Source organism: Hypanus sabinus, chromosome 14 (genome assembly GCF_030144855.1).
Source record: "Hypanus sabinus isolate sHypSab1 chromosome 14, sHypSab1.hap1, whole genome shotgun sequence".
NCBI lineage: Eukaryota > Metazoa > Chordata > Chondrichthyes > Myliobatiformes > Dasyatidae > Hypanus > Hypanus sabinus.
In genome coordinates this window covers 7,838,595-7,857,486 of record NC_082719.1, presented here as the reverse complement: position 1 = coordinate 7,857,486, position 18,892 = coordinate 7,838,595, and the positions used below count along the sequence as shown (strand labels likewise).

General features: G+C 42.5%; 1 protein-coding gene across 1 annotated transcript; it reads right to left on the bottom strand.

Moving 5' to 3' along the window:
- Positions 1-1,590: 1,590 nt before the first annotated feature.
- LOC132404358 (interleukin-8-like) lies at positions 1,591-5,414 on the bottom strand. Its single transcript, XM_059988503.1, has 4 exons — positions 5,308-5,414; positions 4,862-4,991; positions 4,653-4,732; positions 1,591-2,719 (listed from the first exon to the last, which is right to left on the bottom strand). Exons 1-4 carry the CDS (start codon positions 5,366-5,368, stop codon positions 2,700-2,702), a joined length of 291 nt encoding a protein of 96 aa, XP_059844486.1. The 5' UTR covers positions 5,369-5,414; the 3' UTR covers positions 1,591-2,699.
- Between the last annotated feature and the right edge of the window lie 13,478 nt (positions 5,415-18,892).

Here is an 18,892-nt window from a genome sequence, read left to right as displayed (position 1 = left end):
TAGTGAAGTTTTGTACTCTCCCTGTCACTTGCTCAGAGTTTCTGTGTGGTCCCTATTCCATTCCTCATCTTCCTTTCCTGCCTTGAGTGATCACATCAAAGAATCATGTCCAGCATGTGAGTTCAATGTCATATATGTAATTTATGTGGCTGACTTACTGTAAGTAGAGCATCAATGGGCAGGGACATAATTCCTCTTCATTAAATACACTCAGAATTTCAAAAATGCTCCAATACTGAGGACTTTGATCTGGGGGAGTGATTGAGTACATCAGTTTGCTTATCCTTCAGCTGCTTGGCCAACTGTGGACTTTGTGCCACATTTGATCTCTTGAACATGTTCCTCAGTCATCTGAAGGCTGCTCCGGTACATTGAAGGTGGTAATGAGCCTCATCATAAATTCCTGCATTCAATGCGTGGGAACAGAGGGGACCGTTTCTGGTTGTCCTCTGCCAAAGAACGTGAGCCAAGGAACGTTGCGGAGTAGCGAGTGGAAGCAGCACATTCCCTCACCTCAGGCCCCGACACCTTCATCTTTTCAATCTGGCCCAGCATCTGAATCGACGTCCAAACATTGGATTCAATCACCCTCGATATGCTCTGGTGCCTGGACCTTGCCGCCTCGATTCGGCTGCACCCGACCTTTCTGATTCAGCACGGTGCTTAAACTGACAGACCTTGGGTCTTCCTCGCTCTCGACATCGAGCCCACCATCTCGTCTCTGCCACATCGAATTGCCTCCCAGTCCAAAGGTAAGTTTCAGACTAATACTTGCGATAATCATTTGCCAGAAAAAGTGCCGTAAGGAATGAATTTAGTTGTTTACCTTGTTTCGATAGCCACCAGCCAGAAGTTGCTGAGATTCACCAGCGCCACCTTAAACCATTCCTCTCGTCTGGCGGCATGATGTAATCAGCCAGAGCCATGGCGCCAAATGGTTGAACCTTTACCTTCAGAAGTCCATTGAGATATTCTTGGTCTTTCTATTGCGGAGTGGAAATGTGCACTGAGGTTCATTTAATGTGAACTACAGTTGCACCTCAGCTACTACATAGAATCGGTGCCCAGGGGGATCACATACCCTATTGCTTGTGATACAGTTTCCACCCCCGGGTATTGAATTTAAGGGACAATTGGGATTACCAGTTCCTCTTGCCTACATTCAATGAAGTAATGATAAGAGAATTTACATTTAATGGGCTCATGCTGACCCTGAACTAAACTTCATGTCAGCTTTAGCCCTCTGCAGCAGTTCCAGTTTCCTATTGACTGCAAAGAGAAACTTGCCTGCCTGTGTTGAATTACAGACCAAGTGTTCAAAAGTCATCTTCTTTACTCAGCTAAATCCAAATTACACATCTCTAATCCCTTAATTTTCCTCACATAACGCCTGGGGTTGAGTAGGCAATTTGTACAACTGCAACATCACTGGTTCCACTTCGTAGTGCAGCTATCTCAGTGTGAGCCAAGTGCCTGCCCAGACCATTTGTGTGATGTGGAGTAAATTAAAGAAACTCCGTGAAACAAACCAGAAACTTAGGACTCAAAATTCGAAAAGGGTCGCGACAAGTTCTTCATGAGAAGTTCACTTTATTTTATTTTCTTAAGTGCTTTAAGTACATCAACTGTCCAGACAGTGAAAGTGCCCTCAAGGCAACGATTTCTATCACCATTTCTATCACTTGTTCCTATTTACAAATTTCATTTTCTCCAGTAATTATCAGACTATTAGCAGCACTACCTTCTAAAATGAAGGTATTTTACATGAAAATTACAACTGCAGAAAATTTGCTCCCATAGACTTTAGATAGATCCTAAAATTTGACATTTTACACAGAAAGCACTACAGTTTCAGTGAATTGTCAATGGTCAATAAACAGTGCTGTGAAATGGCATGTATGGTACTTGCAGTTATTTGTTCTTACATTTTGGCACAAAAGTGCTTCAGTCAAACAGAACTGATCAACAATATTGTCATTTCTGTATTACAGAGTAGCAAGATTTTAAATAACAAAGATGTCTACAAATGTTTTCACTAGAAATCATTGCAACAATGCTTCATCACTTCATATATTCAAGAAAAAAGGAGGAATGATTTAATTATTTACATCTTCAACATTCTGACTCAGATAGTATTAATGAAATAACCAAAAGGTAATCCTTCTTTGCACATAGGCTGATTTATCTTCTTTCATTTCTGGGTTTGTAAAGAGAGGCAGCAAAAGGGAGAGGGTGGGATGTGAACGGTGTGTGAATTTTATCCCAGAGGTCACTGACTTCCCTTGTCAACCAAATTCATTTTGAATAAGGTAGCCATGGAAATTAATAAATACCATTGCTCCAACCTCACCCTCATCTCCCTCTCTTAGAATTAACATTAAGTCTTAACAATTGATGTCCATCTCACATGTCCGAAATTTACCACAGATGTCCACAGAAACTTTGGACTTGGCACAGTGTCTAACACGAATATCACATGGTATCCTCAAATGTAAACAGGTAGTGCGGAAGGGTGTAGACATGCCGTGTGACAGGGAGGAACTCCAAGATCACTCTCAGAAGACAATGAAGAGGAGACACTAGAATGAACCACGGGTTGGTGACATCACTGAGTTAGCACCCGGGGCTGAGCTTCCATCATTCCCCGTCGGATAATCCAGAGGTGGAAATGAATTCTTCTTTTTGCGGCTTCAATTTTTTCATTTGTGTTTTTTGCCTCCTGAAATAAAATTCAATAATTTGCATTGTTACCCACAGTAATACAGCATCCTATGTCATCTGCAAAAGAACTACGAGAATTCTCAAACTGACTTTCCACAAAAGAGCAGCAGATTGCTATGTTTTAGAAACTTGGTAATATGTCAATGATTCTGGAAGGGGCATTATTCTAAATACATTGAGCAGCATTCAAATCCACTTCAAATTCCTCACAAACTGACTCATTTCAAGCATAGATAAAGACCTTGATAGAATTCAGGTATGGATGTATATAAGCCAAGTAACATTTATGCCAACCAACAGGCCAGGCAATGGCCCAAGGACTATCCTTGGCAATATCATTTTTACCTTCGCAAACTTACTAGCTGCATTTATAAGATAGAGAGTCAGTCCTGATACCCATTTATCATCCATTCGACTATCTACCAGGCACAACTTTAGTGTGTGATGAACAATCTTTAATTCCTGAATCAGTGCAGCTCCAACACCAATCAGAACAAGTCATTCTCCTTAACGGGCTCCTTAACCCATCAATCTCTCAACCTCCCATGTTCTGTGTCTGCAACCTGTGGGGAAATTCACTATTAAACATTCCTAATGTACCAACACTGAATAAAGGAAGGTCTGCATTGTTTGGACTCAGCTGCGTTCTAAAAGGAGTGAATACTGGTCCTGTGATTGGTAGCTTTACAGTGACCCAACCTCCGCTTTTGGATCCCCATCACAGTTCTGACTTTACTTACAACTTCTCAGAAAGTTAATGCATAAGCATATACTGTATAAAATAGACAACGAACTGTTGATGCTAGGGAAGACAGCAATGGTAATGTCAAGGACAGGGTTAAGGTCAGGACACTAATAATTGTCATTGGCATTGCCATTGCTGTCTTCTGTGGCATCAACAATTCACTATCTACTGGAGTCATCTGAGTTGAGTCACCTTCTAACACTCATTTTTCATCTTATAATCTCTGCACAGGGCAAGACTCTAGAGTATGAACACTGTCTGTAGCTCGATTTGTTACACTGGGGCAACAGAGGAGAACCCAAGTACAGGAACCTGGCACGTCGACTCAGTTGGGGAGGCTGGTGTAGACCTGAACGTAGAGCAGGAAACCAGAGGGATCTTGACAAGGAGACGGAATTCACAGGGATTCTCTAGAAACTAGAGCGGAACTTAGAAATAATGGCTCTAATCGGAACAGGGAACAAAATATCACACGAGAATTGACCAATGAACTGGCAACCTGTGATAGAGTAGCCCTGTATTTATTTCCCAGTCTCTGATGAAAGCCAGGTGTACGATTATTGGGTAACTAGCAGCATTTGACTGAAATTGGGGCATGATCAGGGAGAAAGAAGTGTCAAAGGGTAACAGCCAACTGGAACCATGACGCCATTATCAATACTCTGGACACCATCCAAGACAAAACATTCTCTGTAACTGGCATCCAAGTGATCTATTCCTCAACTTCCCCTGTACTACGCTGCAACCTATGGGGAAAATCACTAATTAATATTTTATACCTAACATCTCTAATCAGAATAAAAGATGTTCTTCATTTGTTGGGCTCAGCTAGGTTGCAAAATGTGTGATAATTGGTACCAGCCATTGCTCCTGCAATTGTTATAGTGATAGTGGCCAAACCTCTACTTCCAGTTCCCTACCACAGTTCCAGGGAACATTGATAACGAATTTGAGTGAGGGCAGTGAAAGACTCAGCACTGACTCCATAACTTGCACATATTCTGGGTTATGACTCACACTTGTAGGAAGGGTACTGGAAGATACTTAATGGCAGTGGGAAGGTTAAGCAGGGATCAACGAACAGCACCCTGCACTATGAAGAACCAGTCACACGGCATCAACAATTCACTACATCTACATTTCCTGGCAGCTAAAGTATGAATGTTGACCAACAGCAAACACTGACCTTTCATGGCTCTCATGAGGGCCTGCAACCACTTGGCATCAGGATCCACACACACTTTCTTCTCATTTCTCAGGGTGACACTGCGAAAAGAAAAAGTCTTTCAAATTTAATTCACAGAACTAGTATGTCCCTCTTAAAGTGCACAGCTTATTAAATAAACATCGGTGAAGGAATAGAGTTAAAGATGATAGTCTGACTCATTTACTCACATTATCTCTGCTCTCTCACAGTGCGACCCACTGGGAATGTATTTCAAACTCCTGATGAACTTCGGATGAATAACATCGAGGCTGGTCTGAATGCACTTGCACCGTCCTTCCGTTCCTGGAATCGGAACACCTGAGGAAAGATTATATTCACTCAGATTTCATTGTTGCTCCAAGGAGAGAAAACCTGTAAAACGTGCTGGTCATTACTCCAGCATATCAGCTTCATCATTATTTTGACAAAGATTGAATTGTAACTGCAGTTCACATAAATAATGGAAATCCTGTTGCATTTCTTTCTATAATGGTTGTCTAGCTTTCTGAATTAGACTTACAATGATCTGGAGGTATTTATTTTTTTCGTTAAATAGTACATGACCCACAAGATCATAGACTTTGTGCATCATTTTAATAAAAATTTAAAAATATGTTCAGTTATCTCAACATACCCTGTGCAGCAATGGCACACAGGAGGAGGATGAGGATGGTTACAGTGGCTGTTCTGTCCATCTTCCACTTGGTACTGCTGGTGGATCTTCTGTTCAATGCAGCTGTTCCCGGCTGAAACAAGTTATGCTCAGACATCCAGTGAGCTCCTATTTATGGGGATTCTCTTCTCCAGCTTGCATCATCTCCTGCAGTGAACTCTGCCGAACTCTGACGTCCTGAATAAGGGAATTTCCCTGCTTCTGAGGCAGATCTTCTTTCACTTTCATCTTTCTACATCACAGCAATTGTGTGGTTTGCAACTGCAGCTGCATTATATAGCACAATAGGTAGTGACTTAGTCACGTGTGATTTCTTAAGATTTATCTATTAATGTTATGGAAGTTTAAAATCCACCTTCAGCAAAGTGAATGGTGTAAAATGAAACAACTGTTTTCCTTGAATAAGATCAGTCCAGTTTCAGGCTTTACTGCTCAGGTAGTTCGAGATTCCTCAGCTCAGATGAACATGCTGATGGTACTTTATACTGCGATTTCCAGGAAATCGCTTTCCGTTTCACTGTCTACACATTACAGCGTGTCTCTGCGCACTTTAATGCTGCAGATTTGTGAAGTATGGGCAGGTATAAAAATAGTTCCACTGAGCTCCTATTTGTGGGATTCTCTTTGTATCATCTCCAACAATCAGATCTGCCAAACACTGACGTCCTGAGAAAAGCAACTTCTCTGCCCTTAGGAAAAGAACTTCATTCACTTTGCCAGAATTTGCTTCAATAGTTGTGTGGTTTACAGCCACAGAGGGATCGTATATCAAAATAGGTGGTGAATGGGGTTTTAAAAGACTTAGTTACAAACTTTAGGGAAGAGATGGAACCTCCATCCTTTGTAAAGTATATGTGACATAATCAATCACCATTCACTTTCAAATTTGCGACAGGTGGTGAGCAACAGAATTCGGTTTCAGATTTTACACCTCACTCACTGGGAAATTCCACAGCTCAAGGGCACATACTGACTATATGGTGAGTTTACACCTGCGATTTCCAGAAAATTCTCCCTTTCATGGTCTGCACACTACAGCATATCTCTGTGCACCTTAATGCTGCATGTCTGTAAAATATGCACAGGTATATGCACATGGTTGCAACATTAGATACCATCCTCATTTTCTGTAAAGTGTCAGCACAGTGATGCAATGATCCTGAATTAACTTTTTTAAGCATTGCTTTAATCACTAATCACTAATAATCAGTTTATTTTGCTCTCAGGCGCTGTCTTGTTCATTTTGATTTCACAAAGCTATTTTTGACAGAGTTGAAGTAGGGAAGAGATTTAACAATGAGTCATCTGTAGCAGAATTCGACTTACTTATGCAATAGACGTTCTTTCCCTAATGAGGAGTTTCAGATTCTCTGCTTCCACGTTTTGCAACAGGCTCAGTAGGCAATGTCATTTTGCAGACATTGTGGTGACCCTTGGGATAATAATAGCAAACGCATTTCTGAAATTTGGGCTAAAACTCGTGAATTACAAGAATTGTCCCTTCCCAGAGATAGAGACACTTTCTGCCCTCCATGACCGTACCTACTTCATCTTATCTACTCTACCTGTCCTGCAATCTACCACATTCAGTCGACTCATGCACCACGTCTCTCTGTTTGTCACTACTCCCTTCGACCTTACTGTTCATTGCTTATGTCATATCTCTATTTGTAATTTCATCTTAAGTGCTCCAAAACTTACTTATTGGGAGCAACTTCCATTTGCCATTGCTTTGGCCCTGTTAACCAACTGATCACACAGTCACATGATCGTTGCAGGCAGAAACTGGTCCTTGTCTCCATCTATTAAATGTGAGCAACTCCCGTTGCACACAACCAGTCAAGGAACATAAAACACATCACAACATCCCCTGTGCAGTAAAGGAGAAGAGCTGACATGGTCGTGGAGCTATTTAACATTGACTTCACTACCAATTAACTTTCTGCCAGAGGAGCCTCTATTCATCACAGCAGCAATGTCTGTCTCTGTTTGAAGTGTGACTGAAATATGAGTTATTAAACTCCTCCACTTTAACTTTGCACAACCTCTGGAGGTGACAGTTGTTAAGCAGGGAAATTTCTTAACCTCGAGTTAGATCACCTTTAACACCTCAGATCTTATAAAATACACAGTAAAGCACCTCATCTTAACTCCACTATCTGGCAAATTTGATCTTTATTTGTTGTCCCTACTGCTGGGCTTTTTGTCCAGCTGAGATGGTGCAGTATTAACTGATACCATTCTATTCTGCATTGTTGAAAGCAGCAAGTGCAGATCTTGGGAGAAACTTTTCCTGACAACTTCAGTCCAGCAGGATATCAGCAATCACTCATCACATCTCTCAGCATGGCCCAATAAAAAGCCTCCCACATAAGTACTTAGTTAAAGTCAAAGTCTTGTCAAGTATTTTTTGTAGTATGCTCAAGCATGTATATGCACAGGTGGAATGAAAAATTATTTTCTTTAGTTGACAAACAATAACAGCTATAATACCTGAAAGTACATGCACCTGCTGTGTAAATATTGATCATTCTGATGTTAATGTCAAATGATTATGTGTCAATAAAATCAAAGTCCACTTTTTTCGTAACTTCTATGGTTTAACCAGGCAACAAACATGTTTCTCTTCATATTGTCACATTTTGGACTTTAATGCTCTAAGTGTGCACAGACTTACAATAATGAAAATGCAAGATAAATGAAGTAGTACCTTTGTAAGTAAAGTGGTTTGAAAAAGCAGAGCTAAGAGAAATAGAAGCTTGATCTTATTAAAGTTTGTCAGACTCTGAGTGGAGTTGACAGAGAAGATGCTGAGTAGGATTCTCTCCTCATGGGGGAGTTGAACACTTCAGACATTATCCCAGGATTTCGGTTCAGGAACAATAGGTCAGGATGAAAATAAATTGTAAATTTTTGGAAATGTCTAACCCAGAGATCTGTTTTGTCTGAACCATTAGTGAATATGTTCAAGGTGGAAATGAATTTGTGGGCTCTTGGTGAAATCAAAAGTTATTTGGATTTGGCAGGAAAGTGGATCTGAAGCCAAATGTCAGATTGGCATTGAGCTTATTAATGAACAGACCAGACTTCAGGAATCATGTGCAATAGTCTTGCACTCACCTCTTTTGTTTGTCTATTTATTTATCTATCTCTCTATTTATTTATTTGTTTATTTATTAACAGACACTGCATGGAACAGGGCTCTCCAGCCCAATGAGTTGCACTGCCCAGCAGCTCACCTATTACTGGACTAGTCACAGTCACATTGACCAAATTACCTACAAATCAGTACCCCTTTGGACGGTGGGAGGAAACTGGAGCCCCCAGGGGAAACCCTCACGGTCACGGGGAAAATGAACAAACTCTTTACAGAAAGAGCTTTATGGAATTGTCTTCATTTATGTAATATAGATAGCATTATTTATTTATACTTAATTATTTATTCATATAAAATGAATAATTATTTATATAAATAACAAATCAGTGAACATAAAAACATACTGTCTTTATAGAACTGAGCTCTGAACTTCATCACTTGAGTGAGTTTTCAAACAACGATCCAATACTTCCACTTCAGGACATATCTTCAGCACTGTTAAAGCTTCAGAGACCTTTTCTGGTACATGCGCTGCATAGCAATTGCCTTGGGTACCACTTCTAGGCAGGTTTTCTTTCGAAAATAGCAAAGCAGATGCAAAGCTTGACATGTCATTTCATGGTATGGGCTTCAACTACATCCATCCATCTTTACTTTGTCCTTCACCAATTTGAATCAGGATGCCTTTCGTCACCAGGTCAAGAGTAGCGAATAATTAAAGGTGAACTCCTATTTCACAGTGAAAATTAACAACTCTCCACGAGCTGCAAGCCTGACAATTTGACTCCCACAACAATGGGAGTTTTGGTATATTACTGTTGTTTAACGGGCGAAGTGTGTATAATGTTAATCATGAAACAAGCTGGTGGTTGTAAATACCGGTTGTTTGAAAATGTTAATATTTTTAAAAGGTATGATTAATCTCCTGTCCAACTCAGATTCAGGATGACATAACTGTAATTCGGAAACTCATAATATGGTCAACTCTTTCCAAAGCAGAACTGACTGCCTTTTGATTTTGTGACGGATAGTCACTTTCCATGACCCAGCAAAGGTATCTAAAAAAGGATTATATAAAGAAAATGTCATTTAATCACAAAACAGTATAAATGTTAGAAAGCATTGGGGATTGTTAGGAATGACCAAAAGATGGTGTGATAGCAAGAAGATCCATTTCCTCAGTAGATGACTCAATCATCTACCACTCATTGATACAGTATGTTCTTATAGTTTGTAAGATTTATATCTGTGTTTGGAAATCCTCTGTAGTTTATAAATGTTTTATAATTCGGTAATCTTCTATAAATATATGAAGGGTTTTATTATGTTGGAAATGAAATCTTATACAGTAAATACATATTAGAGAACATTTCATTCCAATTCATTCAATTTCTCTCCAATCTTTGCAACTTCACAAAGAATTTCATTTATTGTCAAAACAGAAGATATATTGGATCATTTATTTTCTATCTGATTTAAAAGAAAATCTGCAGGCTCCTGCATATTAAAACAGTCTTGTTTGTAATACATAGTTCCACAACTGAGAGTTAACAGCTGTTACTGCAGGAGTTCTGAGATTTTATACAGTAATCAATATCTGGGATAGGGTAAACTGACAGCTTTGAGTGCAGCATCAATGACTGAGAAAACAAGGACCTCTGAGGTAGTCTCCATCTCGAGACCCTTTGGCAACTCAGTCAAGGAGAATGTTCCAAACTGAGATGAATATTTCTTAGTAGCACACACAAAGTGCTGGGGGAACTCAGCAGGCCAGGCAACGCCTATGGAAAAAAGTACAGTTGACCTTTTGGTCCGAAACCCTTTGGCAAGATTCAATCTATCTTAGCACTCCGAGCAGAGCAGCACATTTGGGAATCAGACAGACTGAGTGCTTATGTGTCTGGAATTTACTCGATGGCAAAGTTGCTTCAAGGAGCTCTAACACCTAAGATCTAGGTTGTAATTATTTGCATTACTGTCTGGCATAGAGGAGCCACTGCAAACAGCTGCAAACTCAGCAAGCTCTATTATGGACACTAGCCTCCTACAAACGGCAAAGCTTCAGAAAGGCGGTACACATCATTATGGACCACCATCACCGACGACATGCCCTCTTCTCCGTCTTACATTCAGGAGGAGAATCAGGAGGGTGAAGACAAACGCTCAAACTTTCAGGAGCAGCTTCTTCCCATCTACCATCAGCTTTCCAAATGGCTCCTTCTCGTCTTGCACTACTTATTTAATTTATTTTATTCTTATTGTAATTTATAGTGTTATAATTATGTATTGCACTGTACTGCTGTCGCAAAACAACAAATTTCATGACACATTGGTCACAGACATTTTACAGATTTTAAGGATTTAGATAAAAAAGGAACTGATCCCTGAGTGGAAACACGTGACTTACAAGAAATGTAACATTTGCCCAACATTGAGTATCTTAGAATCATCGTTCAACCTTAAAAAATCTCCTGATTGTAAGTAATTCACTGGTGGAAGTGCACATGTAAGTATTGGATGAGTAGGGTATCGTCAGATATTTTGAGCCAGCAACAGCAGAAGTATGTTTACAAAAGTGAATAATTTAACAGCAGGATACTCAGTCAGAATAGGAGTAAACATAATCAGACTCTCTGCCGTAAGTCGTGAAATTTGTTGTTTTGTGACAGTAGTACGGTGCAATACATAAGAAAACATCAATTACAACAGGAAATAACTTTTTAAAAATACTCTAAATATGTAGTGCAAAACGAGAGCAAAAATAGTGAGCTGATGCTCGTGGGTGCATTCATCGTCCATTCAGAAATCTGATGGTGGAGTCGAAGCAGCTGTTCCTAAAACATAGTGTGTCTTCAGGCTCTTTCATCTCCTCTCTGATGGTGGTAATAGGAAGAGAGCATGTACTGGGTGATAGGGGTCCTTAATGACAGCTGTTCCCTTTTTGAGGCATCACTTTTTGAAAATGCCCTCAGTGCTGGGGAGGCTAGTGCACAGGATGGAGCTGGCTGAGTAGCAACCCTCTGCCTCTTGTTCCAACTTAAATGGTGGCCCCTCCATTCTGGACAGCGATGCAACCAGTTAGAATGCTCTACAGAGTACGTGTGTAGAAATTTGCTAGAACCTTTAGTGACGGACAAAATCTCTTCTAACTCCTATTGATATATAGCTGTTCACTTGCCTTCTTCATAACTGAGTTGGACCCCGGATAGCTCTACCCCCAGGAACTGGATACATCTCGCCCTATTCACTGCTGATACTGGATGAGGACTGGTTTGTATACCCTTGACTCCCTCTTCCTGAAGCTCACAATCAAATTTATGGTCTTATGGAAGTTGACTGCAAGGTTGTTGTTGCAACACCAGTCAACCAGCCGATCTACCTCACTCCTGTGGGCCTCCTCATCACCATCTGAGATTCTGCCAACAACAATTGTGTCTTTGGTAAATTTATAGATGGCGTTTGAGCTGTGCTGAGCCAGGGAGGTGACAAGAGGAAAAGGCAAAGGGTTAGAAAAGCAGAACTCTGATAGGAGAGGAGAGTGGATCATGGGAGAAAGAACAGTGAGAGAGACATGGGGGAGCAGGTGGGGGTGGTGATAGGCAGATGAGGAGAAGTGTTAAGGGGACAAAGTGGGGAAAAGGAGAACAAGGAATGTGTAGATGAAGATATTGATGTAAGTTGGAAGTTGGGTACCTGGGAAATCTGCTTTTTGTGGCTGGAGCTGAGGTGCTCAGTTTGTCTCTAGTGATGGAGACAGAAAGATCGAGAAAGGAGAGAGATCTAGAAAGGTGTCAGAGAAGAATCAAGTGAATTTAAAGACAGGGTGAAGTTGGAGGCAAAGTTGATGAAATTGGCGAGCTCAGCTTAGATGCATGAAGCAGCACCAATGCAGCCATCAAATCACCTCCTCCCTCACCTACATACATGGCCCCGAGCCCTTCCAGGTGAAGCACCACTTCACCTGCAAATCTGCTGGGATCTTCTATGTATCCAGTGCTCCCAATGCAGCCTCCTCTTTATTGATGAAACCCAATGTACATTGGGGACGACTTTGTTGAGCATTAAAGCTCCACCTTCAAGAAGCAGAATTTCTCGTTGGCTGATCATTTCAATTCCCATTCCCATTCCAACATATCAGCCCCAACGAGGACGCCCTGTTAGAGCTGAAATGCCTCATATTCCATCTATCGTAACCTCCAACGACAGCATAATGATCGATTTCTCCAACTTTCAGTAATTCCTTTCTCCAGCCCCCTCCCTGTTACTGCCTGGAGTGGAGGGACTGTCCTATAATGAGAGGTTAGACAGACTCGGGGAGTTTCTCTGGATCACTGGAGGCTGAGTGAAGACCTGATAGTTTCTAAGACTATGAGAAGCATAGCCAGAGTAGACAGCCAGTACTACTGAAGAAGAGTCAACTTATTTAATACCAGTGGGCATGTATTTAAGGTGAGAGGATGTAACTTCAAAGCAGTTGTGTAGAGAGGTGTATTGCACAGAGCGGGGAATCCTGGAATGTGCTCCCGGGGTCGTGGTAGAGATGAACTGAATTTACTTTATTACATCCTTCACATACATGAGGACTAAAACTCTTTACATTACGTCTTCCTCTAAACGTGTAACGTGCTATTACTAGTAATTTATAATAAATAGTGTGTACAACAGGATAGTCAATGTAACATAGAAATACAGTTGTGTCAGCATGAGTTAAGCAGTCTGATGGCCTGGTGGTCGAAGATGTCCCGGAGTCAGTTGGTCCTGGCTTTTATGCTGTGGTACCATTTCTTGGATTGTAGCAGCTGGATCAGTTTATGGTTGGGGTGACTCGGGTCCCCAGTGATCCTTCGGGCCCTTTTTACACGCCTGTCTCTGTAAATGTCTTTAATAGTGGGAAGTTCACATCTACAGATGTGCTGGGCTGTCCGCACCACTTTCTGCAGACTCCTGCGATTGAAGGAACTACAGTTCCCATATCAAGAACAATCATTTTATGTCATAGTCCTGAATGGTTCCCCTTTAAATTTAGTTAGGTTGCGATCCGGATCATTGACGCCTTGTTCCCTTCTAATTCCGTTTCACATGTCCCTTGAGCTTGGCAATCATGGTAATCTACCCTCGACCCGAACCGGCAGCTTATAGGCCCCCGGCTTTAGCCGTTCGGGGCGAGAGTGTTCAGAAGCCTTCGCAAGTCACCCCCGCTGCTACGACAAACCAGAGTGACCCAGCCCGCATCGGAGTACCAGCAATTCATCTTCCATCACCAGAGTGACCCAGCCCACATCGGAGTACCAGCAATTCACCTTCCGTCACCAGAGTGATCCAGCCCGCATCGGAGTACCAGCAATTCATCTTCCATCACCAGAGTGGGTCCAGGCAAGGTCAATCTGCCAGGAGTGAATTAAAGGTGGAGTCCTGACTCGACGTTTATGCCCCTTGTCGTGTCTACCCCTGAAGAAGAGTCCAGGCTCGATGCCTGAGTGGAAGGTGGAGTCCTGACTCGACATTCAAGCCCCTTGTCCATGTCTACCCTTCGAAGCATCCCGGCTCGGTGCCTGAGTGGAAGGTGGAGTCCCAGCTCGATGTCATGCCCAGTGTCTGTTTCTACCTCTTCGAAGAGTCCCAGCTCGACGTTCATGCCCCTTGTCTGTGTCTATCCCCCAAAGAAGAGTCCCAGCTTGGTGCCTGAGCTGAAGGTGGAGTCCTGACTCAACGTTCATGCCCCTTGTCCGTGTCTATCCCCCAAAGAAGAGTCCCAGCTCGGTGCCTGAGCTGAAGGTGGAGTCCTGACTCGACGTTCATGCCCCTTGTCCGTGTCTATCCCCCAAAGAAGAGTCCCAGCTCGGTGCCTGAGCTGAAGGTGGAGTCCTGACTCAACGTTCAAGCCCCTTGTCCATGTCTACCCTTCGAAGCATCCCGGCTCGGTGCCTGAGTGAAAGGTGGAGTCCCAGCTTGATGTCATGCCCAGTGTCTGTTTCTACCCCTTCAAAGAGTCCCAGCTCGATGCCTGAGCTGAAGGAGCAGTCCTGGTTCAAGATTCCTTGTCCTGTGTTTTGGTGTCCACGTTTCTGGCTGCAGCAATCCATGGTGTCCAAGTGTCTGGCGGCGGTGAATCAAGGTTCCGGTCTCCAAGTCCAAGGTCCGCGGCGTTCCCAGTTCCCTGATTCCAGGTCCCTAGTCCCCTCGTCCGAGGTTTGTGTTCCTCTTTGTCCTCGATTTCCCGATCTTCTGTGTAGCGAGTAATAAACGCTATTTTATTGAACCTAAGAAAGACGTGTTTGTGTCCTGTGTGTGGGTCCTCTCCCAGCTCCCTTGTCCCCACCTCGTGACATTTTGCAATGTGCTGTGAAGCTGGAGCTGCCAAGAGAAAGCTTCACATAGTTGATAAGGAAATGGAGGAAGACTTTGTGGATTCTCTACAGCCTGCTGGTACTAGTAAAGCAATGTGGAGTGTTCCAGTGACTGTGAATGAGACTGTAATTCCATTCAAGCTTGCTACCAGAGCCCAGGTAAATCTGTAATCCATACACGACTCTCACAAGTACAGAGCAAGATTTACCCAGTGAAGTTAAAAGTGGCAGGCTGTACCAGAAAAAGTGGGCTGTATAGTGACCTTCAAACACAAGGTCATAGTGCATGTGAAAAGCTCAACCTGGTGAAAATAATTTTTGTCGTGGCTTCACAGACCGAAGATGCCTATACTTCACTTATGGGAGAGTATGCGGATGCCTCTGAGGGGCCTGGATGCTCCCTGACGTAACGGCATCAAGAGGCTATGCAAGAGAGGCACAAGAACTCCACCTTCCATAGACATCTGCACCAGCTACACCAGCACGACAGTCAGGATGCCACAGCTAATCAGAGTGATCATGATGAAGAAGTCACCAGTCTTGCTTCCACATCTTGCATCTTTGGTTCACAATCTGTCTCTCATCAACTTTCAGTTAACGACAGGAAATCAACAATTTCTCTGCAACCCTCTCCGGAGTTGAAGGGGAAAAATAGAATGGAAGATGGGGAGACCACGCAGTCCCCAGTATCAGAACAACAGCAACAGTTCAACACAAACCAAGAGGAGGAGATGGCTATCTATGATACGCATTCAACTGGACGAGCTCTGTGAATTGAGACAGATCAGTTGGAACTTTTGCGAAGGCTCACTGATAATGTGGATGCAGTCCAGGGTTCTGTTGTGGTGGATGTGGAGCAAATGATGCTCACACAAGAACAAGAACAGAAACAGACAGATCGGATCTAGGCAGACAGATGTGAAAAAATGAACATGTTGATCAGAGTTCTGAGAATGACATACATATTAATGCGCTAAATGCAGCCTGTGGGAAAAATAGCGAACCTAAAAGGATCCTTAAAACACCTCAGAGACTAACTGAAATTTGCAGAGTAGTTGAAGGACTCTAATCACTTACTGCAATTGAAGTTAATGTAGGTAAGCAGGATTATTGTTCCATGCATGTTGATGAGGACATAGTATTGTGTTTTCTTTTCCTTAAAGGGGTAAGATGTGAAATTACATGGCTATTTAATAAAGAACTACATTTTCCAGTGAGCTATGCAGGTAGTTCAACAGGAGCTGGAAGCTTCGATAGTGACTTGATCATATGTGCTCACAGTTGAACACAGTTGAGTTACATAAAGTAGTCAGGATTTAGCGTGTCAAGTTTATCTTTATTATGAACAAGCATAACACATGTAGGATTCTATTCCTAGAGGGTACCAATATTAACTGAACGGTCCAGGACAACCACATTTCAGTTTATTCCATCTACCTGATTTACAATGGACATTAAGCTCCCAGCTGTACTCTTTCAGCCATGATTCCGTGATGCCTACAACATCATCTCTGCCAATCTGCAGCTGTGCTGCAAGTCCTTGTTCCATATACTCTGGGCTTTCTGATACAACACCTCCAGTCCTGTACTTACACTTTCCAGCTCTGTTCACTTTCCAAGGAACTCTCATGATGAACTGACCGGCCTAATGTGTAAAATATCATGGATGATGGTTTAAGGCCTTTGCTGGAATATTTGCTGCAGCAACAAGAGTTCATTGTGCTCATTGTCCGAGAGTGATGAAATATCAGCTTCAGGCTTTCTGGAGCTGGTTCAAGTTTTAGTTCCCAGATTAGTGAAATGCAGACACTGGGTTCATGGTGACTCCTCCCCTTGGGGAGGTACAAGGGTGAAGGAAGTTCACTGTCAGTGTGCAACCAGTGTGTGAGAGATCACGTGATTTCCAGGAAACCTGCTTCTTTTATACTCCATGGGCTTCTGTGTCTTAAACTGTGTCTTGCTTCCACCTACTAATCATTGGAAATGTATTACAATAACACTGTTCCCAAGGAGAACATGTTACAGCATGAAGGAATGAAATGAAATAATCTGTTCTAAAGTGTGTCTCATCTATATAGACATTTTATTTAATCACCGTCAGAAGAGATGATGAATCCTGTGGGAGGTATTACACAATGACCTCTTAATAAATGAAATTCTTCTGACAATATTAGTTTGTGAAAGTTGGTACATTAATCTGCATGTCTAAAATTCACCACAGAAGCACATCTTAGACAACCAGCACTTGTCAGCCAAGAGATTCCTACACCTCAACATAACAGTACCTTCAATGGCAGAAATTGTTTTCCTTTCTCAGCTGCTCTTTTACAGTAATTATCAGTATTTTGTTTTGATACCGTCCACTGGAAGATCCTGCTTTTACTGGCGGACCGACCGTAAGTGTTCAGCAAAACAGTGTCGCATTCTGTGTCAGGTCTCAGCAATATATAAAAGGCCACACCGGGAGCACCGGACGCTGTATACCACACCAGCCGACTCACAGGTGAAGTGTCATCTCACCTGGAAGGACTGTCTGGGGCCCTGAATGGTGGTGAGGGAGGAAGTGTAAGGGCAGGTGTAACACTTGCTCCATTTACAAGGATAAGTGCCAGAAGGGCACTTTGAAAAAGCAGGATCTCCCAGTGGCCACACATTTTAATTCCACGTCCCATTCCCATTCTGATATGTCTATCCATGGCCTCCTCTACTGTCAAAATGAATCCAAACTCAGGTTGGAGGAACAACACCTTATATACCAGCTGGGTAGCCTCCAACCTGATGGCATAAACATTGACTTCTCTTACTTCCGTTAATGCCCCTCGTCTTCTTCTTACCCCATCTCTGACATATTTAGTTGTTTGCCTGTTCTCCATCTCCCTCTGGTGCTCCCCCCTTCCCCTTTCTTTCTCCCTAGGCCTCCCGTCCCATGATCCTTTCCCTTCTCCAGCTCTGTATCACTTTCACCAATCACCTTTCCAGCTCTTAGCTTCACCCCACCCCCTCCGGTCTTCTCCTATCATTTCACATTTCTCCCTCCCCCCACAACTTTCAAATCTCTTACTATCTTACCTTTCAGTTAATCCTGACGAAGGGTCTTGGCCCGAAACGTCAACAGCGCTTCTCCATATAGATGCTGCCTGGCCTGCTGTTTTCTACCAGCATTTTGTGTGTGTTGTTTGAATTTCCAGCATCTGCAGATTTCCTCGTGACTGCTATCAAATATCCATGCATCCTCTCTTAAATTTCACTGATGCATTGATGCCCACTCCAGAATTAAATGAATTGAGACCTGTTATGTTACAGTTACCAATCAGTTGTGTATTTAATATTTCAGAAATAGTTGTTTAATATTGTAAATATATTTTTGATTAAGCATTCTTTCTATCTCTTTATCTCTCTGTACCCCGTATCTCTTCAACCAACTGACTTCACAGCTCTTTACTTTTCACCTTCCTCTCTGCCGGTTTCACCTACCACATGCTACCTTGTACTTCTTCCTCTCCTCCCCACACCTTCTAATCTTCTAATCTGATCTCTTATCACTGTTATCAGTCCTGATGAAGGGTCCCGACCAGAAACATTGACTGTTTACTCTTTTCCATGGATGCTGCTTGGCCTGCTGAGTCCCTCCGGCGTTTTGTGTGAATTACTTTGATTTCCAGCACCTGCAGATTCTCTCTTTCCAGTGCTTTGAGAGTTTGGTCATGGCTGGATTCAAGCCCTGCCTCTGCAAGGATTTGGACCCACTGCAATTTGTTTATTGTCGCAATATGTCTATTGATGTCAATAGGTCAATAGGATGTGTTCTCAGTGCATCTCCACTTGACCTTGAATCACCTGGACAGTACAAACGCCTATGCCTAGATGCACCCTATTGGCTATAGTTCAGAGTTTACCACCTTCACTCCTACACTCATGCCAAAAGACTACAAAACCTGGGCCTCTGTACCTCCCTCTGCAAATGGATCCTCGACTTCCAAACCAGAAGACCACAGTCTGTGCAGATTGGTAATAACATCTTCACCTCACTGATAATCAACACTGGCACGTCCCAAGGGTGTGTGCTTAGCCCACTGCTCTACTCTTACAACCATGACTGTGA